Here is a 26,385-nt window from a genome sequence, read left to right as displayed (position 1 = left end):
CGGCGTGGGGTTCTCCTCGCCGAGCGAGCGTTGTTTTTGAAAAACCTCCACTTGACGCTGAAACATGTTCCTGGAACTTCCTACTCTAAAACTGTTAGGATGCTGAAACACTCTAAAACTGTTAGGACGCTGAAACACTCTAAAACTGTTAGGACGCTGAAACACTCTAAAACTGTTAGGATGCTGAGACACTCTAAAACTGTTAGGACGCTGAAACACTCTAAAACTGTTAGGACGCTGAAACACTCTAAAACTGTTAGGATGCTGAAACACTCTAAAACTGTTAGGACGCTGAAACACTCTAAAACTGTTAGGACGCTGAAACACTCTAAAACTGTTAGGATGCTGAAACACTCTAAAACTGTTAGGACACTGAAACACTCTAAAACTGTTAGGATGCTGAAACACTGAAACACTCTAAAACTGTTAGGATGCTGAAACACTCTAAAACGGTTAGGACACTGAAACACTCTAAAACTGTTAGGATGCTGAAACACTAAAACTGTTAGGACACTGAAACACTCTAAAACTGTTAGGATGCTGAAACACTCTAAAACTGTTAGGACACTGAAACACTCTAAAACTGTTAGGACACTGAAACACTCTAAAACTGTTAGGATGCTGAAACACTCTAAAACTGTTAGGACACTGAAACACTCTAAAACTGTTAGGATGCTGAAACACTCTAAAACTGTTAGGATGCTGAAACACTCTAAAACTGTTAGGACACTGAAACACTCTAAAACGGTTAGGACACTGAAACACTCTAAAACTGTTAGGATGCTGAAACACTAAAACTGTTAGGATGCTGAAACACTCTAAAACTGTTAGGATGCTGAAACACTCTAAAACTGTTAGGACACTGAAACACTCTAAAACTGTTAGGACACTGAAACACTGTAAAACTGTTAGGATGCTGAAACACTCTAAAACTGTTAGGATGCTGAAACACTCTAAAACTGTTAGGATGCTGAAACACTCTAAAACTGTTAGGATGCTGAAACACTCTAAAACGGTTAGGACACTGAAACACTCTAAAACTGTTAGGACACTGAAACACTCTAAAACTGTTAGGATGCTGAAACACTCTAAAACTGTTAGGACACTGAAACACTCTAAAACTGTTAGGATGCTGAAACACTCTAAAACTGTTAGGACACTGAAACACTCTAAAACTGTTAGGATGCTGAAACACTCTAAAACTGTTAGGATGCTGAAACACTCTAAAACTGTTAGGATGCTGAAACACTCTAAAACTGTTAGGACACTGAAACACTCTAAAACTGTTAGGACACTGAAACACTCTAAAACTGTTAGGACACTGAAACACTCTAAAACTGTTAGGACACTGAAACACTCTAAAACTGTTAGGACACTGAAACACTGTAAAACTGTTAGGACACTGAAACACTCTAAAACTGTTAGGACACTGAAACACTCTAAAACTGTTAGGACACTGAAACACTCTAAAACTGTTAGGATGCTGAAACACTCTAAAACTGTTAGGACGCTGAAACACTCTAAAACTGTTAGGATGCTGAAACACTCTAAAACTGTTAGGACACTGAAACACTCTAAAACTGTTAGGACGCTGAAACACTCTAAAACTGTTAGGACACTGAAACACTCTAAAACTGTTAGGACACTGAAACACTCTAAAACTGTTAGGACACTGAAACACTCTAAAACTGTTAGGACACTGAAACACTCTAAAACTGTTAGGATGCTGAAACACTCTAAAACTGTTAGGACGCTGAAACACTCTAAAACTGTTAGGATGCTGAAACACTCTAAAACTGTTAGGATGCTGAAACACTCTAAAACTGTTAGGACACTGAAACACTCTAAAACTGTTAGGACACTGAAACACTGTAAAACTGTTAGGATGCTGAAACACTCTAAAACTGTTAGGACGCTGAAACACTCTAAAACTGTTAGGATGCTGAAACACTCTAAAACGGTTAGGACACTGAAACACTCTAAAACTGTTAGGATGCTGAAACACTCTAAAACGGTTAGGACACTGAAACACTCTAAAACTGTTAGGACGTTGAAACACTCTAAAACTGTTAGGATGCTGAAACACTCTAAAACTGTTAGGATGCTGAAACACTCTAAAACTGTTAGGATGCTGAAACACTCTAAAACTGTTAGGATGCTGAAACACTCTAAAACTGTTAGGATGCTGAAACACTCTAAAACTGTTAGGATGCTGAAACACTCTAAAACTGTTAGGATGCTGAAACACTCTAAAACTGTTAGGATGCTGAAACACTCTAAAACTGTTAGGATGCTGAAACACTCTAAAACTGTTAGGACACTGAAACACTCTAAAACTGTTAGGACACTGAAACACTCTAAAACTGTTAGGACACTGAAACACTCTAAAACTGTTAGGACACTGAAACACTCTAAAACTGTTAGGATGCTGAAACACTCTAAAACTGTTAGGATGCTGAAACACTCTAAAACTGTTAGGATGCTGAAACACTCTAAAACTGTTAGGACACTGAAACACTCTAAAACTGTTAGGACACTGAAACACTCTAAAACTGTTAGGATGCTGAAACACTCTAAAACTGTTAGGACACTGAAACACTCTAAAACTGTTAGGATGCTGAAACACTAAAACTGTTAGGACACTGAAACACTCTAAAACTGTTAGGATGCTGAAACACTCTAAAACTGTTAGGACACTGAAACACTCTAAAACTGTTAGGATGCTGAAACACTAAAACTGTTAGGATGCTGAAACACTCTAAAACTGTTAGGATGCTGAAACACTGTAAAACTGTTAGGATGCTGAAACACTCTAAAACTGTTAGGATGCTGAAACACTCTAAAACTGTTAGGATGCTGAAACACTCTAAAACTGTTAGGATGCTGAAACACTCTAAAACTGTTAGGATGCTGAAACACTCTAAAACTGTTAGGATGCTGAAACACTCTAAAACTGTTAGGATGCTGAAACACTCTAAAACTGTTAGGACGCTGAAACACTCTAAAACTGTTAGGATGCTGAAACACTCTAAAACTGTTAGGATGCTGAAACACTCTAAAACTGTTAGGATGCTGAAACACTCTAAAACTGTTAGGACACTGAAACACTCTAAAACTGTTAGGACACTGAAACACTCTAAAACTGTTAGGACACTGAAACACTCTAAAACTGTTAGGATGCTGAAACACTCTAAAACTGTTAGGACACTGAAACTAGGGATGTCGAAAATCATAATTTTTCTTGACCGACAACCGACAACTGTCGGTTAACCGAGAAGATTAAAATGCGCTATTTGACTGTCTGTGCCCCATTAAACAATTACCACAACAAATGCTTGATTTTTTTCATTAGAAAGCGTTTATTTTTTACATCTACAAGCAGAAAAAAACAAGTTGAAGCCTCCAGCCATCTAAACAAAAACATTCCTCCGATAGGCTATACTTTAGAGCTGCACGCATTGCATATTATAGGCACGTCAATTGACACGCAGCTGCCCGGTGAAGTAGTGTTTGAGCGGACGACAGCCCAGGCTGCAGGGCGCACTGACAAAGTGCGCAGCATCACTACAGTATCTTCTCCTCACTAATCCCACAGTGGTTTACCTGCTTTTGGTCTCACCCCTTATTCCTCTCTCTTCACACACGCGACGAGGGCTCTGCTCTCTGTGTGTCTCAGTCGCACGCAGCTGTCAGTAGCCGCTTTCACACCGGCCTTGAAAGTGTCAATGAATACAGTCTACAAACAATCCGTCTCTGTCCCGTTCTGAAACAATTTCTCCGAACTGTGATGTGTTGGACAGTAAAGACTAACGTTAATTGTTACTTTTCAATCGTCAATTAGACCGCTTCATGTCTGCATCTCTAGGACACGGTAAAAACTACTGTTTGATCAGTGCGCGCTGAACGCTGTGAGATTAGCAAGGTGTCGGGTTTCAGACCATGCGCTTCTCTCTCTCTCTCTCTCTCTCTCTCTCTCTCTCTCTCTCTCTCTCTCTCTCTCTCTCTCTGCATGTGTTTAGGAGACGTGATTTTTTTTTTTTTAACCGTTTAACTGATAGTATTAATCGGTTAATGTTCTAACGGTCGATTATCGGTTAAACGGTTATCGGTTGACATCCCTAACTGAAACACTCTAAAACTGTTAGGATGCTGAAACACTCTAAAACTGTTAGGACACTGAAACACTCTAAAACTGTTAGGACACTGAAACACTCTAAAACTGTTGGGACACTGAAACACTCTAAAACTGTTAGGACACTGAAACACTCTAAAACTGTTAGGATGCTGAAACACTCTAAAACGGTTAGGACACTGAAACACTCTAAAACTGTTAGGATGCTGAAACACTCTAAAACGGTTAGGACACTGAAACACTCTAAAACTGTTAGGACGTTGAAACACTCTAAAACTGTTAGGATGCTGAAACACTCTAAAACTGTTAGGATGCTGAAACACTCTAAAACTGTTAGGATGCTGAAACACTCTAAAACTGTTAGGATGCTGAAACACTCTAAAACTGTTAGGATGCTGAAACACTCTAAAACTGTTAGGATGCTGAAACACTCTAAAACTGTTAGGACACTGAAACACTCTAAAACTGTTAGGACACTGAAACACTCTAAAACTGTTAGGATGCTGAAACACTCTAAAACTGTTAGGATGCTGAAACACTCTAAAACTGTTAGGATGCTGAAACACTCTAAAACTGTTAGGACACTGAAACACTCTAAAACTGTTAGGACACTGAAACACTCTAAAACTGTTAGGATGCTGAAACACTCTAAAACTGTTAGGACACTGAAACACTCTAAAACTGTTAGGACACTGAAACACTCTAAAACTGTTGGGACACTGAAACACTCTAAAACTGTTAGGACACTGAAACACTCTAAAACTGTTAGGACACTGAAACACTCTAAAACTGTTAGGACACTGAAACACTCTAAAACGGTTAGGATGCTGAAACACTCTAAAACTGTTAGGACACTGAAACACTCTAAAACTGTTAGGATGCTGAAACACTCTAAAACTGTTAGGACACTGAAACACTCTAAAACTGTTAGGACACTGAAACACTCTAAAACTGTTAGGATGCTGAAACACTGAAACACTGTAAAACTGTTAGGATGCTGAAACACTGTAAAACTGTTAGGATGCTGAAACACTGTAAAACTGTTAGGATGCTGAAACACTCTAAAACTGTTAGGACACTGAAACACTCTAAAACTGTTAGGATGCTGAAACACTCTAAAACTGTTAGGATGCTGAAACACTCTAAAACTGTTAGGACACTGAAACACTCTAAAACTGTTAGGACACTGAAACACTCTAAAACTGTTAGGACACTGAAACACTCTAAAACTGTTAGGATGCTGAAACACTCTAAAACTGTTAGGACACTGAAACACTCTAAAACTGTTAGGACACTGAAACACTCTAAAACTGTTAGGATGCTGAAACACTCTAAAACTGTTAGGACACTGAAACACTCTAAAACTGTTAGGACACTGAAACACTGAAACACTGTAAAACTGTTAGGATGCTGAAACACTGAAACACTGTAAAACTGTTAGGATGCTGAAACACTGTAAAACTGTTAGGATGCTGAAACACTGTAAAACTGTTAGGATGCTGAAACACTGAAACACTCTAAAACTGTTAGGACACTGAAACACTCTAAAACTGTTAGGATGCTGAAACACTGTAAAACTGTTAGGACACTGAAACACTCTAAAACTGTTAGGACACTGAAACACTCTAAAACTGTTAGGATGCTGAAACACTCTAAAACTGTTAGGATGCTGAAACACTGTAAAACTGTTAGGACACTGAAACACTCTAAAACTGTTAGGACACTGAAACACTCTAAAACTGTTAGGATGCTGAAACACTCTAAAACTGTTAGGACACTGAAACACTCTAAAACTGTTAGGATGCTGAAACACTAAAACTGTTAGGATGCTGAAACACTCTAAAACTGTTAGGATGCTGAAACACTCTAAAACTGTTAGGATGCTGAAACACTCTAAAACTGTTAGGATGCTGAAACACTCTAAAACTGTTAGGATGCTGAAACACTCTAAAACTGTTAGGATGCTGAAACACTCTAAAACTGTTAGGATGCTGAAACACTCTAAAACTGTTAGGATGCTGAAACACTCTAAAACTGTTAGGACACTGAAACACTCTAAAACTGTTAGGATGCTGAAACACTAAAACTGTTAGGATGCTGAAACACTCTAAAACTGTTAGGATGCTGAAACACTCTAAAACTGTTAGGATGCTGAAACACTCTAAAACTGTTAGGATGCTGAAACACTCTAAAACTGTTAGGATGCTGAAACACTCTAAAACTGTTAGGATGCTGAAACACTCTAAAACTGTTAGGATGCTGAAACACTCTAAAACTGTTAGGACACTGAAACACTCTAAAACTGTTAGGATGCTGAAACACTAAAACTGTTAGGATGCTGAAACACTCTAAAACTGTTAGGATGCTGAAACACTCTAAAACTGTTAGGATGCTGAAACACTCTAAAACTGTTAGGATGCTGAAACACTCTAAAACTGTTAGGATGCTGAAACACTCTAAAACTGTTAGGACACTGAAACACTCTAAAACTGTTAGGATGCTGAAACACTCTAAAACTGTTAGGATGCTGAAACACTCTAAAACTGTTAGGATGCTGAAACACTCTAAAACTGTTAGGACACTGAAACACTCTAAAACTGTTAGGATGCTGAAACACTCTAAAACTGTTAGGACACTGAAACACTCTAAAACTGTTAGGATGCTGAAACACTCTAAAACTGTTAGGATGCTGAAACACTCTAAAACTGTTAGGACACTGAAACACTCTAAAACTGTTAGGATGCTGAAACACTCTAAAACTGTTAGGACGCTGAAACACTGTAAAACTGTTAGGATGCTGAAACACTCTAAAACTGTTAGGATGCTGAAACACTGAAACACTGTAAAACTGTTAGGATGCTGAAACACTGTAAAACTGTTAGGATGCTGAAACACTGTAAAACTGTTAGGATGCTGAAACACTCTAAAACTGTTAGGACACTGAAACACTCTAAAACTGTTAGGATGCTGAAACACTCTAAAACTGTTAGGATGCTGAAACACTCTAAAACTGTTAGGACACTGAAACACTCTAAAACTGTTAGGACACTGAAACACTCTAAAACTGTTAGGACACTGAAACACTCTAAAACTGTTAGGATGCTGAAACACTCTAAAACTGTTAGGACACTGAAACACTCTAAAACTGTTAGGACACTGAAACACTCTAAAACTGTTAGGATGCTGAAACACTCTAAAACTGTTAGGACACTGAAACACTCTAAAACTGTTAGGACACTGAAACACTGAAACACTGTAAAACTGTTAGGATGCTGAAACACTGAAACACTGTAAAACTGTTAGGATGCTGAAACACTGTAAAACTGTTAGGATGCTGAAACACTGTAAAACTGTTAGGATGCTGAAACACTGAAACACTCTAAAACTGTTAGGACACTGAAACACTCTAAAACTGTTAGGATGCTGAAACACTGTAAAACTGTTAGGACACTGAAACACTCTAAAACTGTTAGGACACTGAAACACTCTAAAACTGTTAGGATGCTGAAACACTCTAAAACTGTTAGGATGCTGAAACACTGTAAAACTGTTAGGACACTGAAACACTCTAAAACTGTTAGGACACTGAAACACTCTAAAACTGTTAGGATGCTGAAACACTCTAAAACTGTTAGGACACTGAAACACTCTAAAACTGTTAGGATGCTGAAACACTAAAACTGTTAGGATGCTGAAACACTCTAAAACTGTTAGGATGCTGAAACACTCTAAAACTGTTAGGATGCTGAAACACTCTAAAACTGTTAGGATGCTGAAACACTCTAAAACTGTTAGGATGCTGAAACACTCTAAAACTGTTAGGATGCTGAAACACTCTAAAACTGTTAGGATGCTGAAACACTCTAAAACTGTTAGGATGCTGAAACACTCTAAAACTGTTAGGACACTGAAACACTCTAAAACTGTTAGGATGCTGAAACACTAAAACTGTTAGGATGCTGAAACACTCTAAAACTGTTAGGATGCTGAAACACTCTAAAACTGTTAGGATGCTGAAACACTCTAAAACTGTTAGGATGCTGAAACACTCTAAAACTGTTAGGATGCTGAAACACTCTAAAACTGTTAGGATGCTGAAACACTCTAAAACTGTTAGGATGCTGAAACACTCTAAAACTGTTAGGACACTGAAACACTCTAAAACTGTTAGGATGCTGAAACACTAAAACTGTTAGGATGCTGAAACACTCTAAAACTGTTAGGATGCTGAAACACTCTAAAACTGTTAGGATGCTGAAACACTCTAAAACTGTTAGGATGCTGAAACACTCTAAAACTGTTAGGATGCTGAAACACTCTAAAACTGTTAGGACACTGAAACACTCTAAAACTGTTAGGATGCTGAAACACTCTAAAACTGTTAGGATGCTGAAACACTCTAAAACTGTTAGGATGCTGAAACACTCTAAAACTGTTAGGACACTGAAACACTCTAAAACTGTTAGGATGCTGAAACACTCTAAAACTGTTAGGACACTGAAACACTCTAAAACTGTTAGGATGCTGAAACACTCTAAAACTGTTAGGATGCTGAAACACTCTAAAACTGTTAGGACACTGAAACACTCTAAAACTGTTAGGATGCTGAAACACTCTAAAACTGTTAGGACGCTGAAACACTGTAAAACTGTTAGGATGCTGAAACACTCTAAAACTGTTAGGATGCTGAAACACTCTAAAACTGTTAGGATGCTGAAACACTCTAAAACTGTTAGGATGCTGAAACACTCTAAAACTGTTTCAATCATGAGAGACCAGAGGGTAAGGTTAATCAGCAAGCTTTATTAAAGTATGGCATGGCGATAGGATTCATGGCCTGAAGCGGTATGGCATTAATCCTGATGGCGTGGCAGCATGGCAACTGATTCTTTGGCGTAGTGACTCCGTGGCAGGATGCCTCTCTTCTTGAGGCGGGAGGGCATCTGCTCGGAGAACCCCCCCCCGTAGGGGATTCTTCGGGAGTCAATACATTGGTGGTGGACTGGGGAGGTGGGTGGGGTGAAACGCGGCTTCCAGAGGAGGAATTGGATCAGCTTAATGCAGCGGCTAGAGGGCAGGGAACAAGGGCTGTGGTGCGCTCGGCGTGGCTATAAATACTGTCACGTCATAGCTTCGGTACTGACGACATTAACGCCGTCACCTAGGCAAGTGCGTCACTACTGCACTGACGGCATTAGCGCGTCACTCTGGGATTACTGCACTTGTCGACACGCTAGCATTACATGTGATGCTGAGGTCGCTATGTTTCTAGATTACGTGTGGCGTGAGGCAGCGTGTCTGGTCTTCATCTTGAAACTAGGTCGAGACCATCATTTCAATCATGAGAGACCAGAGGGTAAGGTTAATCAGCAAGCTTTATTAAAGTATGGCATGGCGATAGGATTCATGGCCTGAAGCGGTATGGCATTAATCCTGATGGCGTGGCAGCATGGCAACTGATTCTTTGGCGTAGTGACTCCGTGGCAGGATGCCTCTCTTCTTGAGGCGGGAGGGCATCTGCTCGGAGAACCCCCCAAAAGAGAGAAACGTCGCCGGCCGGTTGGTTCGGCAGCACGGCGACTTACGGCATAATTCGGCGTTGGCGTAGTTCGGCATAATTCGGCGTTGGCATAGTTCGGCGTTGAACTCCCCCCCAAACTGACTGACTACAGGCTGCTCGGCACCTGGAACACTTGCGGGCTGCTCGGCACCCAGAACACTTTGAGTCGTCTGCTGAGGTCTTGCCGGATTAGTTATGTGACTACAGGCTGCTCGGCACCTGGAACACTTGCAGGCTGCTCGGCACCTAGAACACTTCGAGTCGTCTATTGAGGTCTGAATTAGTGAAGCTGCCTCGGTGTTGAGATTTGGGTTGAGCCCCCTCGGTTTTGAGATTTGGATTGAGCCCCCCCCCTGACTACAGGCTGCTCGGCACCTGGAACACTTGCAGGCTGCTCGGCACCCTAGAACACTTTGAGTAGTCCAGGGGTCTGGATTAGTGGGGAGACTACGGGCTGCTCGGCACCCGGAACACTTGCAGGCTGCTCGGCACCTAGAACACTTTGAGTAGTCTGCTGGGGTCTGAATTAGTGGTGTGACTACAGGCTGCTCGGCACCTAGAACACTTGCAGGCTGCTCGGCACCTAGAACACTTCGAGTAGTCTACCGTGGTTGGAATTAGTGATTTGTTGCGGGCTGTTCAACGCCGAGCACTTGCAGGCTGCTCGACACCTGGAACGCTTAATCTATTAGATCGACGAATTAGTGACGCTGCCTCAGTGTTGAGATTTGGATTGAGCCCCCCCCCGGGGGATCAGGATTGGGAGAACGGGGAGATTGACCGAGGCACAGAAAAAGGAGAACGACCGCCAGGCGCCGTCGTAGGCTCTGGCTGTGGAGCTGGCCAGCCCCCCCCCTGATGTAGGACTGAGTGACGTGGAGTGGCTGGGTGAGGCGGGGATCGTGAGGGGGTGCTGGGGGCCTAGGGCGTGGGTCCGGACTCATGAGAGGGTGAGAGCCGAGAACGGAATTTGTGATTTGTTGCGGGCTGTTCAACGCCGAGCACTTGCAGGCTGCTCGACGCCTGGAGCGCTTAATCAATTAGATCGACACTGATTAGTGGGGAGACTACGGGCTGCTCGGCACCCGGAACACTTGCAGGCTGCTCGGCACCTAGAACACTTTGAGTAGTCTGCTGGGGTCTGAATTAGTGGTGTGACTACAGGCTGCTCGGCACCTAGAACGCTTGCAGGCTGCTCGGCACCTAGAACACTTCGAGTAGTCTACCGTGGTCGGAATTAGTGATTTGTTGCGGGCTGTTCAACGCCGAGCACTTGCGGGCTGCTCGACACCTGGAGCGCTTAATCAATTAGATCGACACTGATTCGGGGAGTCCACCACCAATGAATGTGAAGTCACGGCTATTGCGAGGAATGTAGGGATGGATGCCACGTGCTTACCGTGTGACGCCTAGGGGAGGAGAGATCTTTGGGCAGACAATATGGCGGCCTGCTCTGGTCGGATGTAGGCCGCGTAGGCTGACGAGGACCAGCGGCCCATCTGTTGCAGGGAGGCGGAGGACGCCCCTTGCGCGGCGGCTGATGTGGCCGCGCCGATCCTGAAGGAGTGGCCGGAATAGTGCTCCGCTGGGAGGTTGCACATCTGGAGGATCCGCTTGAGGTGGAGAGTGAACCAGGCTCTTGTCATGAGATGGAGGGGTGAGATGAGGAACAGGGGGGCGGACGGGCCGGTCTGGGGTCGAATCCCTAGGTAGCGGGCCATGGCGGCAAAGGTGCTAGCCATGTGTTTGTGAGCGGTAGTGTGCTCGCTTTCCGTGCTGTTCTGGGACGGTTTGTTTACAGTTTTATGCGTCGACTAGCCGGTCGGAGAATGGAGTTATTATGGCACTAGCGGGTGCCTGCACGAAGTGAGCAAAATTTATGATGCACTTCTGGAAGCACTGCAATAGCTGCTTGTATGTGTTTTAGATCTATTAGTTGTGTGGTTTTATTTTATTTTAGTTCTTTCTTATTGTGCTGTCTGTGTTTGTGTACGTATTTTATATGGACCCGAGTCTGGAATGAAGTTTATGTATATGACTTTAGCGCCCCCCTTGCGCTATAACTTCGGGGAGGCGCTGGAAGGGAACACTTGTTCCGCGCTCCGCCGGCTTACTCCGGGGCATTGCTACTGCTTGAACTCTGGAAATCTTGGCCAGCAGGATAGCACGTTCAAATATCGCAATTATAGGCATGCATGAACTAACGCCCCCTCCGCAAGCGGCATGATACCAGGAAGCATTATTATTGTGAGTGATGCAAGGATGCGGTGACGCACGGTGATGACGGCCCGGCAATGCCTGGAGAAGCCTGGACACCAATAGTCGCTGAATGGATATTTTTAACTTGCAGCATTGTTACCGTGGAGTGAGAGTAGGCCTATATGTGGAGCCGTATACCGGTGATGGGCATCGCCCGCCGCACGGTTAAATGTCCGATCATATATATATGTATGTTATATGTATATATACTGTATGTATATTCAGTGAGCAGCACGGCTTCTGTTAATTTGACTGGGTGGCTGGAGCATCGACTCGGAGAAAGGTATATTCAGTGAGCAGCACGGCTTCTGTTAATTTGACTGGGTGGCTGGAGCATCGACTCGAAGGGATTTTTTTTTTTTTTTTTTTTTTTTTTTTTTTTTTTGTTAAAACGGAATCTGGCTGTCATTAGACGTTGATTAACTGAACGCTATTGCTAACTGATGCTTTGAACGTCCGTTTGCAATGATTCTGGCTGGCTGTTGACTATTGTAAATTGTGCAATAAATGCAATGAATGCAATTTGAGCACGATGTGTGAATACATTTGATGTTAATTGTTTGGGCCTAATTATTTAACACGTTAGAGATGTGTGTAGTTCTCCATAGATTTAGCCTCTTCGTTTTGCTCTCGAATGCGCCAGGTTATTTAATTTCACGTTATTGGATGAAGAGACATTTAGTGTAGCTCCGCCGTCTTTCTTTAGCTGTAGGCGAGGATATAACGACCAGTTCACGGAGATTGTCAAGAGATCGTTCGTTCACTATGATGAATGCATTGCTACTTGTGCCCAGCTCGTTTCCTTCGCGCCCGACGTGCGGACCGCAGGGAATGGTTAGATGATTGTTTTGAAGCACGCCGAAGTGATTTGAAATTAAGATTTGGTTGCTAAAATGATATGGCACTGTTATGTATTAAAGAGGTGATTACGTTACCGTTGCGCTCGACTGCTGTCCGGGACGCGCTCCGCGGGCGTTCCCTGCGCTCGGGGCTGGCGATGCTGCGAGCCGTCCCGGCTGGATAGCATTTAATCGTGGGGCCGAGTTCCCCGGCCACGTCGTGGAACTGCGTCGTGCCGAGAACGATGATGGAGCAGGACCTACGCTTATGATGGCTTGATTAGCAGGGTCGGAACAGCGGACGCTTGGAGACTGGGTGGCTTGGCGGCCCGAACAGAACGGGGCCGCGGATGGATGAGACTTGGACATGAGAATTGCATGGCTGCGGCCGCTCCGGGCCCGGAGCGCGCTCTCCCCCCCGGTCATCGACCCCGTCATTGGTAGAGCAGGTAGTTCTTGAGAGAGGGGGGCAGGGGCAGTCCGTGGATTTCGCTCAGGCGCTCCCTTCCTAGGGCCGCTCGCACTGAACGCTTGCACAGGTCCCTCAGAGGGAGGGGCTCCGCATCGAGTCCGTTTATGTACCGAATTCGTATTTCGCAGTGTCCCCACACGGCGCTCACTACTGGGTACACTTTCCTGCCCCTAAGTTCTCTGAACGCCACCCCTAGATCATGGCCATTTACTATGAAACGCAACGTTCCCTCATCCATGTCCAAGACGACTAAGAGCGAGTCTGGTATTATGAAGGTGTCGTCGGGTTCCAGGAAGGCGGGGTAGGTTCTGCCCGCGTGGTTCTTGCCGTCGTGGTAGCGTTTACACCGGCCCAGGTCCCAGCCCCAGGATTCGGTGTTGTTTCCCACTAGGGCCGTGTAGCCCACCGAATGCAGCGGCGCGTCGCCCGTGGCCACTCCGACCACGGCGTGGGACCCCCTCTGGTGCTTGGCCCAGCTGACCTCCCACGCGTGCAGTCCTCGCGTGTAGCCCGCCCGGCCGCGGATGGCGTCCGTGCTCTGCGCCACGGGGTGCCGGTGGAACACCAGCTTGTTGTCTTCCTTAACAGAGATGTTGGGCGAGCAGTCGTCGTTGTTCCAGGAGTGCTGCGCCTGGACGTCCGGGCCGGCGGGCGGCATGTCCAGCAGCAGGTCCAGCCGGGAGGGCTTGGTGTGGTTCGGGGCCTGGAGCTCCGCCTTCATTTTTGGCCCTAATGGCCTGCCGTATGCCCCGGCTGGAGCTGCTACGCTCCTCACGGGGATTTTCAACCCTAATGGCCTGCCATATGCCTTGGCCAGGGCCGCGGCGCTCCTCGCGGGGGCGCGCGTTTGCTTCCTTCCGCGCCCCCGAGTGCTCGTGCCCGGGCCCGGAGCGCTCTCTGCTTCGGCCCTTGCGCGACTGCGAGTTGTTTGTCCTCGTGACTTGGCCCCGTTTGCTTTCTTTCCTCGGCCGCGCGCCGGCCCCGCTTGCTTGCTCTTGACGATGAGGTTCCCCGTCTGAGATGCGTTCGGTGCTGCCGAAGCCTGCTGCCGTCCGCTTGCCTGTTGCGGCCCGTACCCGGGCATGGATAAATCGACGGGCGAGTCCTCGTCGGAGCTGGATGCCTCCAGCTCGAATTGGTACTGCGCCTCGTATTTTTCGTCTTCGGAGCTCGACATGTTGCAGGAGTGAACGGTGAGTGGTCTCGTGAATGCAGATGGCTTGATAGCGGAGTCTGGAGGGGAGGTCTCGTGAAGCAGATGGCTTGGTAGCAGAATCTGGAGGAATGGGCAGCTTGAGAAGTGAAACGCGGCTTCCAGAGGAGGAATTGGATCAGCTTAATGCAGCGGCTAGAGGGCAGGGAACAAGGGCTGTGGTGCGCTCGGCGTGGCTATAAATACTGTCACGTCATAGCTTCGGTACTGACGACATTAACGCCGTCACCTAGGCAAGTGCGTCACTACTGCACTGACGGCATTAGCGCGTCACTCTGGGATTACTGCACTTGTCGACACGCTAGCATTACATGTGATGCTGAGGTCGCTATGTTTCTAGATTACGTGTGGCGTGAGGCAGCGTGTCTGGTCTTCATCTTGAAACTAGGTCGAGACCATCATTAGGACACTGAAACACTCTAAAACTGTTAGGATGCTGAAACACTCTAAAACTGTTAGGATGCTGAAACACTGTAAAACTGTTAGGACACTGAAACACTGTAAAACTGTTAGGATGCTGAAACACTCTAAAACTGTTAGGACGCTGAAACACTCTAAAACTGTTAGGATGCTGAAACACTCTAAAACTGTTAGGACACTGAAACACTCTAAAACTGTTAGGATGCTGAAACACTCTAAAACTGTTAGGACACTGAAACACTCTAAAACTGTTAGGACACTGAAACACTCTAAAACTGTTAGGACACTGAAACACTCTAAAACTGTTAGGACACTGAAACACTCTAAAACTGTTAGGACACTGAAACACTCTAAAACTGTTAGGATGCTGAAACACTCTAAAACTGTTAGGACACTGAAACACTCTAAAACTGTTAGGACACTGAAACACTCTAAAACTGTTAGGATGCTGAAACACTCTAAAACTGTTAGGATGCTGAAACACTCTAAAACTGTTAGGATGCTGAAACACTCTAAAACTGTTAGGATGCTGAAACACTCTAAAACTGTTAGGATGCTGAAACACTCTAAAACTGTTAGGATGCTGAAACACTCTAAAACTGTTAGGATGCTGAAACACTCTAAAACTGTTAGGATGCTGAAACACTCTAAAACTGTTAGGATGCTGAAACACTCTAAAACTGTTAGGACACTGAAACACTCTAAAACTGTTAGGATGCTGAAACACTCTAAAACTGTTAGGATGCTGAAACACTCTAAAACTGTTAGGACACTGAAACACTCTAAAACTGTTAGGATGCTGAAACACTCTAAAACTGTTAGGACACTGAAACACTCTAAAACTGTTAGGACACTGAAACACTCTAAAACTGTTAGGATGCTGAAACACTCTAAAACTGTTAGGATGCTGAAACACTCTAAAACTGTTAGGACACTGAAACACTCTAAAACTGTTAGGACACTGAAACACTCTAAAACTGTTAGGATGCTGAAACACTCTAAAACTGTTAGGATGCTGAAACACTCTAAAACTGTTAGGATGCTGAAACACTCTAAAACTGTTAGGACACTGAAACACTCTAAAACTGTTAGGACACTGAAACACTCTAAAACTGTTAGGATGCTGAAACACTCTAAAACTGTTAGGATGCTGAAACACTCTAAAACTGTTAGGACACTGAAACACTCTAAAACTGTTAGGATGCTGAAACACTCTAAAACTGTTAGGACACTGAAACACTCTAAAACTGTTAGGACACTGAAACACTCTAAAACTGTTAGGATGCTGAAACACTCTAAAACTGTTAGGACACTGAAACACTCTAAAACTGTTAGGACACTGAAACACTCAAACTGTTAGGACACTGAACCACTCTAAAACTGTTAGGATGCTGAAACACTCTAAAACTGTTAGGACACTGAAACACTCTAAAACTGTTAGGACACTGAAACACTCTAAAACTGTTAGGATGCTGAAACACTCTAAAACTGTTAGGACACTGAAACACTCTAAAACTGTTAGGATGCTGAAACACTCTAAAACTGTTAGGATGCTGAAACACTCTAAAACTGTTAGGACACTGAAACACTCTAAAACTGTTAGGACACTGAAACACTCTAAAACTGTTAGGACACTGAAACACTCTAAAACTGTTAGGATGCTGAAACACTCTAAAACTGTTAGGATGCTGAAACACTCTAAAACTGTTAGGATGCTGAAACACTCTAAAACTGTTAGGACACTGAAACACTCTAAAACTGTTAGGACACTGAAACACTCTAAAACTGTTAGGACACTGAAACACTCTAAAACTGTTAGGACACTGAAACACTCTAAAACTGTTAGGACACTGAAACACTCTAAAACTGTTAGGATGCTGAAACACTCTAAAACTGTTAGGACACTGAAACACTCTAAAACTGTTAGGACACTGAAACACTCTAAAACTGTTAGGATGCTGAAACACTCTAAAACTGTTAGGACACTGAAACACTCTAAAACTGTTAGGATGCTGAAACACTCTAAAACTGTTAGGATGCTGAAACACTCTAAAACTGTTAGGACACTGAAACACTCTAAAACTGTTAGGACACTGAAACACTCTAAAACTGTTAGGATGCTGAAACACTCTAAAACTGTTAGGACACTGAAACACTCTAAAACTGTTAGGATGCTGAAACACTCTAAAACTGTTAGGACACTGAAACACTCTAAAACTGTTAGGACACTGAAACACTCTAAAACTGTTAGGACACTGAAACACTCTAAAACTGTTAGGATGCTGAAACACTCTAAAACTGTTAGGACACTGAAACACTCTAAAACTGTTAGGACACTGAAACACTCTAAAACTGTTAGGACACTGAAACACTCTAAAACTGTTAGGACACTGAAACACTCTAAAACTGTTAGGACACTGAAACACTCTAAAACTGTTAGGATGCTGAAACACTCTAAAACTGTTAGGACACTGAAACACTCTAAAACTGTTAGGACACTGAAACACTCTAAAACTGTTAGGACACTGAAACACTCTAAAACTGTTAGGATGCTGAAACACTCTAAAACTGTTAGGACACTGAAACACTCTAAAACTGTTAGGACACTGAAACACTCTAAAACTGTTAGGATGCTGAAACACTCTAAAACTGTTAGGACACTGAAACACTCTAAAACTGTTAGGACACTGAAACACTCAAACTGTTAGGACACTGAACCACTCTAAAACTGTTAGGATGCTGAAACACTCTAAAACTGTTAGGACACTGAAACACTCTAAAACTGTTAGGACACTGAAACACTCTAAAACTGTTAGGATGCTGAAACACTCTAAAACTGTTAGGACACTGAAACACTCTAAAACTGTTAGGACACTGAAACACTCTAAAACTGTTAGGATGCTGAAACACTCTAAAACTGTTAGGACACTGAAACACTCTAAAACTGTTAGGATGCTGAAACACTCTAAAACTGTTAGGACACTGAAACACTCTAAAACTGTTAGGACACTGAAACACTGTAAAACTGTTAGGATGCTGAAACACTCTAAAACTGTTAGGACACTGAAACACTCTAAAACTGTTAGGATGCTGAAACACTCTAAAACTGTTAGGATGCTGAAACACTCTAAAACTGTTAGGATGCTGAAACACTCTAAAACTGTTAGGATGCTGAAACACTCTAAAACTGTTAGGATGCTGAAACACTCTAAAACTGTTAGGATGCTGAAACACTCTAAAACTGTTAGGACACTGAAACACTCTAAAACTGTTAGGACACTGAAACACTGTAAAACTGTTAGGATGCTGAAACACTCTAAAACTGTTAGGACACTGAAACACTCTAAAACTGTTAGGATGCTGAAACACTCTAAAACTGTTAGGATGCTGAAACACTCTAAAACTGTTAGGATGCTGAAACACTCTAAAACTGTTAGGATGCTGAAACACTCTAAAACTGTTAGGATGCTGAAACACTCTAAAACTGTTAGGATGCTGAAACACTCTAAAACTGTTAGGATGCTGAAACACTGTAAAACTGTTAGGATGCTGAAACACTGAAACACTCTAAAACTGTTAGGACACTGAAACACTCTAAAACTGTTAGGACACTGAAACACTCTAAAACTGTTAGGACACTGAAACACTGTAAAACTGTTAGGACACTGAAACACTCTAAAACTGTTAGGACACTGAAACACTCTAAAACTGTTAGGACACTGAAACACTCTAAAACTGTTAGGACACTGAAACACTCTAAAACTGTTAGGACGCTGAAACATAGAAACACATTTTTGCATTGCAGTATATTTCATTCATGATGCCCATTTGTGAATGGGTCAGTTGAGATTTGAGTTTGGGATACATGTGTTCTGCTCTATTTCATGGTGAATTGAATCAGTTGGTTCTGTTAAATGAATGATCTATTGAGCGGTTGCTGGTGTATCAGGCTAACACAAGACAGGCTCTCCTCTCTTCCATTTTCAACCCTATCTCTGCACTGAATTAGACCAGGGCATTAGGCTTCCTTCTGTCATAGCTTCAATCCTGCCAGGAACATTTCTCCACAGAGAGAAATGTCTGTTTCTAAGTTCTCAGAGGAGATGTTGTTTGACACTTAGCACTGTTAGCACACTTAACAACTGTTGTGATGGCTCTCCTCTCCTCTTCCAGCCTCTCTACAACCAGCCTTCAGACACCAAGCAGTACCATGACAACATCAAGATGTGAGTCATCCACCTCTACACTCTAAAGATGCTTTCTTTAAATCCACACAAATATCATTTATATAACGCTTGAAGATTAGAGGTTAAACACGTGTATACAGTACACACGCGCAAGCACGCACGCAAACACACACACACACACACACACACACACACACACACACACACACACACACACACACACACACACACACACACACACACAAACCCTGTTTATGGATATATGTATATGGGCTAAGATGTTTGTGTGTACCATTTGTGGTTGTTCATACCCATCTTTGAAAAATAATCTTCATATTCTTTTGTATAAGCAGAGAGGTAAATGTGCCAGATGCGTAGACAGGATCCCTGTTGCATCATTCTGTTCATGGCTCTGTAGCTAAAGTGTATTTTTAGATCATCTGTGCTTAAGTGGAACATCAATCTTGCTGGCTTGTTACAGTCGTGTCAACACAGTCACACACATGCTTGTTACAGTCGTGTCAACACAGTCACACACATGGCTTGTTACAGTCGTGTCAACACAGTCACACACATGGCTTGTTACAGTCGTGTCAACACAGTCACACACATGGCTTGTTACAGTCGTGTCAACACAGTCACACACATGCTTGTTACAGTCGTGTCAACACAGTCACACACATGCTTGTTACAGTCGTGTCAACACAGTCACACACATGCTTGACATGAGAACATTGAATACCACCGGCAGGATGCGTGCGTACACATCCAAGGTTGGTGACGCGTGATTTCTAACCCCACATAGGATAAGCAATAACCACGCCCTGTGGCGCTGGGATTGGCCAGGAGCATTGAAGCTTGGGACTAAAGCACCTGGGGTTTTTCATCTTTTAAAATAAAGATGTTTAAAAAACTATTGCTTGTTACATTTTCAGTGCTGTACCTTTTCTCTGGGTAAGAATTGAGCTTGAAATTAACGATATGATTAGGGATGCACCGATCGATCGGCACGTGACCGGAAATGGCCGATTTTCACGTGATCGGCCTCGATCGGTGATCTGTTCCGGTCACTCTAAATAGCCGATTCTGTGAGCCGATTTTCACATGACGTGCGCGCACCCCAAAGCACCGAGACAGGCACCCAGCCACCACACCACACACGCCAGCATACCTTCCTCATTGTGGATTTTTTTCACCGTCAGTGAAGTAGACAAAGCTCGCAGTTTGTCACACATGCAAGTCGAAAATAAGCCGTGGAGACAGAGGTGCGGCCGAGTCCCGCTCGGCTGGAGTCCAGTCTGAGCGACTCGCTTCACCTCACTGGCCCCTCTCTCTCTGCTCTCTCTCCCCGGGAAGCGGTGCTCCAGCAACCCGCCACCGCGCACAGCCGGCTTGGCGAGGTGAACGCGAGCATTGTGTCCAGTATAATAACCATTCCCCGACCTGCTTTTCCATTCCACATCAGCGCTGCTGCCTCAGCCTGTCAAGTCATGTTGTAACGTGACGTGGATACAGGAGAGACTATTTGTTTCGTATTGCAAATAGAACGACATGAGAACGACGGACATAATAATAAAAATGCATCGGACTCACAAGTGTGCAACGTTTTCTGTGCGTGACGATATTTTTTCGGATGGCAGATAAAAATACGCATACCAAACTTCGGACTGTGTGTAAACTCCGCCTGATATTCAGACTGAAGATCGTTACTGTAACTCATAAACTCATTTCCCCTCTACTCAAGAGGACTGGTCTGGAGCCAGTCTATAAACTCCTTGTCCATGGATCATTTTGATGTTCTGTTGCACCTGTTTTCTTTTGGAAAAGTAAATGCATGATAGCTGTGGGATATAGGCTATTGGATTTAATTTAATTTTTGTATTCATTGTATTTGCACAAAAAAGCTCTGTCCAGTAGCCTAACCTGGAACACTTTTATTTTGAGTGTTTGAGTGAGAAGGTCCTACTTCATGCAAATGATAAGAATTGTTTATTTGTTTATTTGGATCCCCATTAGATGTAAGAATTGTTCTATGAATCTTAATTTTTAAACAAAGTTACAAAAACGTTTGTGTAAGCTGTCAATTGTTGTTTTTAGAAAAAAAAATCGGAATCGGCAAAAATCGGTATCGGCAAGTCAGACTATTCAAAAATCGGAAATCGGAATCGGCCAAGAAAATGGCAATCGGTGCATCCCTAGATATGATACATTATATTATATGAGGTATGAACGTGAACACAACACCGTTTATATTATTGCATGTTTTTGTAGATTGTGTACATTTTGTAGATTACAATTATTATACTTATTATTATTATTATTACTATGCTAAGGAAGGTAGGTGACCATAATTAATTTCAATGTCTGCTCTCAATGTCCGCTCTCGAAATCGCTGTCCGTTCTCAAGAGCTATTCAGTTGGTTCATGAAATCGCTGGGCTGCGTGCCCTCCAGTGTTGCTCCTGGCCAATCCCGGCGCCACAGGGCGTGGTTATTGCTTATCCTATGTGGGGTTAGAAATCACGCGTTGGTGACAAACCAAGTGAAGTTAACTTTAGATGAATGATGGCAGAAACATGTCAATTTGAGATGATTTTGCTGGGCGTCTGCAAGCAGGTAGCCCAAAACGTGCACCCGGGTTTGCATGTTCCCTCTGTGCCCTGCCTGGCCACACGGTTATCCAGATGTGTGTAAACATCTGTGATGTTCTGAGGAGCATGATTGGCTGAGGCAGATCTTAACAGCTGTAGTAGGGTCATGATAGGCTGTCCCCTCTCTGTGAACACTGGTTTGGGCTGCATTGAGATCAGCTACTACGCCATAAGACGTCCCTGACCCTCCTCAGCCACACGGGGCTCTCTCGCCACTCCTTTTCATCCCTGCACCCTTTGATCAAGCAATTAGCTGAAACCTGTGTGTGTGTGCGTGTGTGTGTGTGTGTGTGTGTGTGTGCTATTAAATACCACTGTGTAACTGTGACCCAGCACAATTGACTTCTTTGTGTTGCTAACCGGTCTGATAACCTTGGCACTCATCCCTGCCGGGATAGAGGAGTACCATAGCTCTATGGAGCCCCCCACCCATCCCCTCCCTCTGCCTGCCCAGCCTACCTCCTACATCCAGTACTTCTCTTTGATTTCCCATACACACTGCCCAGCCTTCAATCTGACTGGCTACTCAAAAGTTTGGGGAACTCTCTGCCTTAGACCTGCTTAGATGTTCTCTTGTTGTCTTCCATGTCTCCTTAGACCTGCTTAGATGTTCTCTTGTTGTCTTCCATGTCTCCTTAGACCTGCTTAGATGTTCTCTTGTTGTCTTCCATGTCTCCTTAGACCTGCTTAGATGTTCTCTTGTTGTCTTCCATGTCTCCTTAGACCTGCTTAGATGTTCTCTTGTTGTCTTCCATGTCTCCTTAGACCTGCTTAGATGTTCTCTTGCTGCCTAAAGAGAGTGAGACAAACAGTGTTTATGGGGTCAAAAGGAGGTGGTGGAGGTACAGCGAGGGTACAAAATGTGTACCTGAAGAGCTGGGGATGAAAACTGTGTCACTTGTGATGAATGTGATGAAACCGACAGTATGACACTGTCTGAATTGATTGTCTTTTGTCTCCCCTGTATGTTCTCTCCTCTCTCTCTCTCTCTCTCCTCTTCTCTCTCTCTCTCCTCTCTCTCTCTCTCTCTCTCTCCTCTCTCTCTCCTGTCCTCTCTCTCTCTCTCTCTCTCTCCTCTCCTCTCTCTCTCTCTCCTCTTCTCTCTCTCTCTCTCTCTGTCTCTCTCTCTCTCCTCTTCTCTCTCTCTCTCCTCTTCTCTCTCTCTCTCCTCTCTCTCTCTCTCTCCTCTTCTCTCTCTCTCCTCTCTCTCTCTCTCTCCTCTTCTCTCTCTCTCTCCTCTTCTCTCTCTCTCCTCTCTCTCTCTCTCTCTCCTCTTCTCTCTCTCTCCTCTCTCTCTCTCCTCTCTCTTCTCTCTCTCTCTCTCCTCTCTCTCTCTCTCCTCTCTCTCTCTCTCTCTCTCCTCTCTCTCTCTCTCTCCTCTTCTCTCTCCTCTCTCTCTCTCTCTCTCCTCTTCTCTCTCTCTCCTCTCTCTCTCTCTCTCTCCTCTTCTCTCTCTCTCTCTCTCTCTCTCTCTCTCTGTCTCTCTCTCTCTCCTCTCTCTCTCTCTCCTCTCTCTCTCTCTCTCTCTCTCTCTCTCTCTCTCTCTCTCTCTCTCTCTTCTCTCTCTCTCCTCTCTCTCTCTCCTCTCTCTCTCTCCTCTTCTCTCTCTCTCTCTCCTCTCTCTCTCTCTCCTCTCTCCTGTCCTCTCTCTCTCTCTCTCTCTCCTCTCTCTCTCCTGTCCTCTCTCTCTCTCTCTCTCTCCTCTCCTCTCTCTCTCTCTCCTCTTCCTCCCCCCTCACAGAAACCAGGCGATGAGGAAGAAGTTGATCCTGTACTTCAAGAGGAGAAACCATGCTCGTAAGCAGTGGGTGAGTAGAGGACAGATGACTAGTGTGAAAGTGGGCCAGCTGCTGCTTGAAGTGAGTGGCCATTTTAGGCAGACGATAGAGGAAGAGCGCTCAGCTGTACACATGAGTGTGTGAGCATGATCTGCTGTCAGGAGTGTCACTGTGCTCTGGGGAGCAGAGGTTGACTGTCACCGCAAAGATGGCTCAAGTAATGATTATTTCTTCATTTGTCCATTGAATTCTCTGTCAGCTGAGCACTATACTGAGCAGTGGCCTGAGCGCTTTACAGGTTTGAACGCCCACGAGACTGAGTCAAAGAGCATGTCTATAAATAAAGTGGGGATCGATGGGGCAAGCTCTGATGCCAGATCCAGGTGGATATCCTCAAAATCAACTGCCCTGACAGGACATCAACTACCCTGACAGGAAATCAACTGCCCTGACAGGACATCAACTGCCCTGACAGGAAATCAACTGCCCTGACAGGAAATCAACTGCCCTGACAGGACATCAACTGCCCTGACAGGACATCAACTGCCCTGACAGGAAATCAACTGCCCTGACAGGACATCAACTGCCCTGACAGGACATCAACTGCCCTGACAGGAAATCAACTGCCCTGACAGGACATCAACTGCCCTGACAGGACATCAACTGCCCTGACAGGAAATCAACTGCCCTGACAGGACATCAACTGCCCTGACAGGACATCAACTGCCCTGACAGGACATCAACTGCCCTGACAGGACATCAACTGCCCTGACAGGAAATCAACTGCCCTGACAGGACATCAACTGCCCTGACAGGACATCAACTGCCCTGACAGGACATCAACTGCCCTGACAGGAAATCAACTGCCCTGACAGGACATCAACTGCCCTGACAGGAAATCAACTGCCCTGACAGGACATCAACTGCCCTGACAGGAAATTAACTGCCCTGACAGGACATCAACTGCCCTGACAGGAAATCAACTGCCCTGACAGGACATCAACTGCCCTGACAGGAAATGAACTGCCCTGACAGGACATCAACTGCCCTGACAGGACATCAACTGCCCTGACAGGACATCAACTGCCCTGACAGGACATCAACTGCCCTGACAGGAAATCAACTGCCCTGACAGGACATCAACTGCCCTGACAGGAAATTAACTGCCCTGACAGGACATCAACTGCCCTGACAGGAAATCAACTGCCCTGACAGGACATCAACTGCCCTGACAGGAAATGAACTGCCCTGACAGGACATCAACTGCCCTGACAGGACATCAACTGCCCTGACAGGAAATCAACTGCCCTGACAGGACATCAACTGCCCTGACAGGAAATCAACTGCCCTGACAGGACATCAACTGCCCTGACAGGACATCAACTGCCCTGACAGGAAATCAACTGCCCTGACAGGACATCAACTGCCCTGACAGGACATCAACTACCCTGACAGGAAATCAACTGCCCTGACAGGACATCAACTGCCCTGACAGGAAATCTTTGCTGCAAACCAAGTCCATAGTTTTTACTGGGAAATGTACATCACTCTCTTGCTTCCAGCCTCAGAGGTTTTGCCTTAAAAAATAAAAAGTATTGCGATTGGAACCATCTCACATCTCTGCATTGATTTAGTATTGCAAGACGATGAGAGGCAATACAGAAGCACACTGTAATGCAGCCCCTATATGAGAGCTTGTGATTGGTCTAATGCAGCCCCAATATGAGAGCTTGTGATTGGTCTAATGCAGCCCCTATATGAGAGCTTGTGAGTGGTCTAATGCAGCCCCTATATGAGAGCCTGTGATTGGTCTAATGCAGCCCCTATATGAGAGCTTGTGAGTGGTCTCATGCAGCCCCTATATGAGAGCTTGTGATTGGTCTAATGCAGCCCCTATATGAGAGCTTGTGAGTGGTCTCATGCAGCCCCTATATGAGAGCTTGTGATTGGTCTAATGCAGCCCCTATATGAGAGCTTGAGAGTGGTGGCTGGCTGTCCTGTCCGGTCTCCTCTCCTTCCTGCTGGGGTAAGTGAGGGCAGTAGTGAGGGGGGAGACTTCCTGCTGGGGTAAGTGAGGGCAGTAGTGAGGGGAGAGACGTCGCCCCCCGTGCTTTACGAGCCCACCGAGGCTCGTGTCTCCTCCAGGGTTAACGGTCTGCTTTACAGCCTGCCTGTGGAGGACCTCTGCCAGACTCAGACTCCCCATGGAACAGTTATACCAACACAGCAGGGCTGCACTGCTGTCTGAACATGTGAAGAAGCATGGGCCACCATGCACCAGAGAGACACACGGCAGAAGAAGATGGCTGGACAGCATTTCAGGGAGGGGGGGAGGGGAGGTGTCTTCTTTTGATCGGCAGTCTGTCTCTGGCTAAATCAATGTTAGGGCAGTCTGAAGTGGGTGCGTTTGGAACAGCAGACCATCAGTGTGCATGTTTAGAGATGTCTTAGTGAAATCTATCTTTTGATTGGTTTGTAATCAAAAGGAGGTTGTGGCGTTGATATTTGCTGGCATGTTTTCTACAGCAGTTTGAATGCCTCCCTGTGCTTGTGGCTTGTCAGGAGCAGAAGTTCTGCCAGCGCTATGACCAGCTGATGGAAGCCTGGGAGAAGAAGGTGGAGCGCATTGAAAACAACCCGCGGCGTCGAGCCAAGGAGAGCAAGGTGCGCGAGTACTACGAGAAGCAGTTCCCCGAGATCCGCAAGCAGAGAGAGCTGCAGGAGCGCATGCAGAGGTGAGACATCTCTTACCGTCTGTTCCCAACAGGGGGCGTCTGTGAGTGATGAATGAGGTGAGACATCTGTTACCATCTCTTCTCAACAGGGGGCGTCTGTGAGTGATGAATGGAGCAAAGGTCCATTCACATCTGGAATG

At 44.7% G+C, this 26,385-nt stretch overlaps 1 protein-coding gene and 1 pseudogene across 7 annotated transcripts in view; one reads left to right on the top strand and one right to left on the bottom strand.

The window, feature by feature from the left end:
• ncor2 (nuclear receptor corepressor 2) overlaps positions 1–26,385 on the top strand; it is a gene marked incomplete at its 3' end in the record, with an annotated part of 154,468 nt that overhangs the window by 30,143 nt on the left and 97,940 nt on the right. For all 6 annotated transcript variants that reach the window (XM_083644613.1, XM_083644614.1, XM_083644615.1 and 3 more), the window contains exons 5-7: positions 19,069–19,121; positions 23,474–23,540; positions 26,073–26,245. In XM_083644613.1, coding sequence (XP_083500739.1) covers positions 19,069–19,121; positions 23,474–23,540; positions 26,073–26,245 — 293 coding nt within the window. The remainder of the gene's footprint in view (positions 1–19,068; positions 19,122–23,473; positions 23,541–26,072; positions 26,246–26,385) is intronic.
• Positions 13,225–14,439, bottom strand: LOC310783751 (SPRY domain-containing SOCS box protein 1 pseudogene; annotated as a pseudogene). The gene has a single exon. The product of its transcript is annotated as an SPRY domain-containing SOCS box protein 1 pseudogene (transcript).

This window comes from Poromitra crassiceps (genome assembly GCF_964638095.1).
Source record: "Poromitra crassiceps genome assembly, chromosome: 10".
NCBI classification, from domain to species: Eukaryota; Metazoa; Chordata; class Actinopteri; order Beryciformes; family Melamphaidae; genus Poromitra; species Poromitra crassiceps.
Note: the sequence above shows the minus strand (reverse complement) of the source record. Positions and strands in the feature narration are given on the sequence as shown.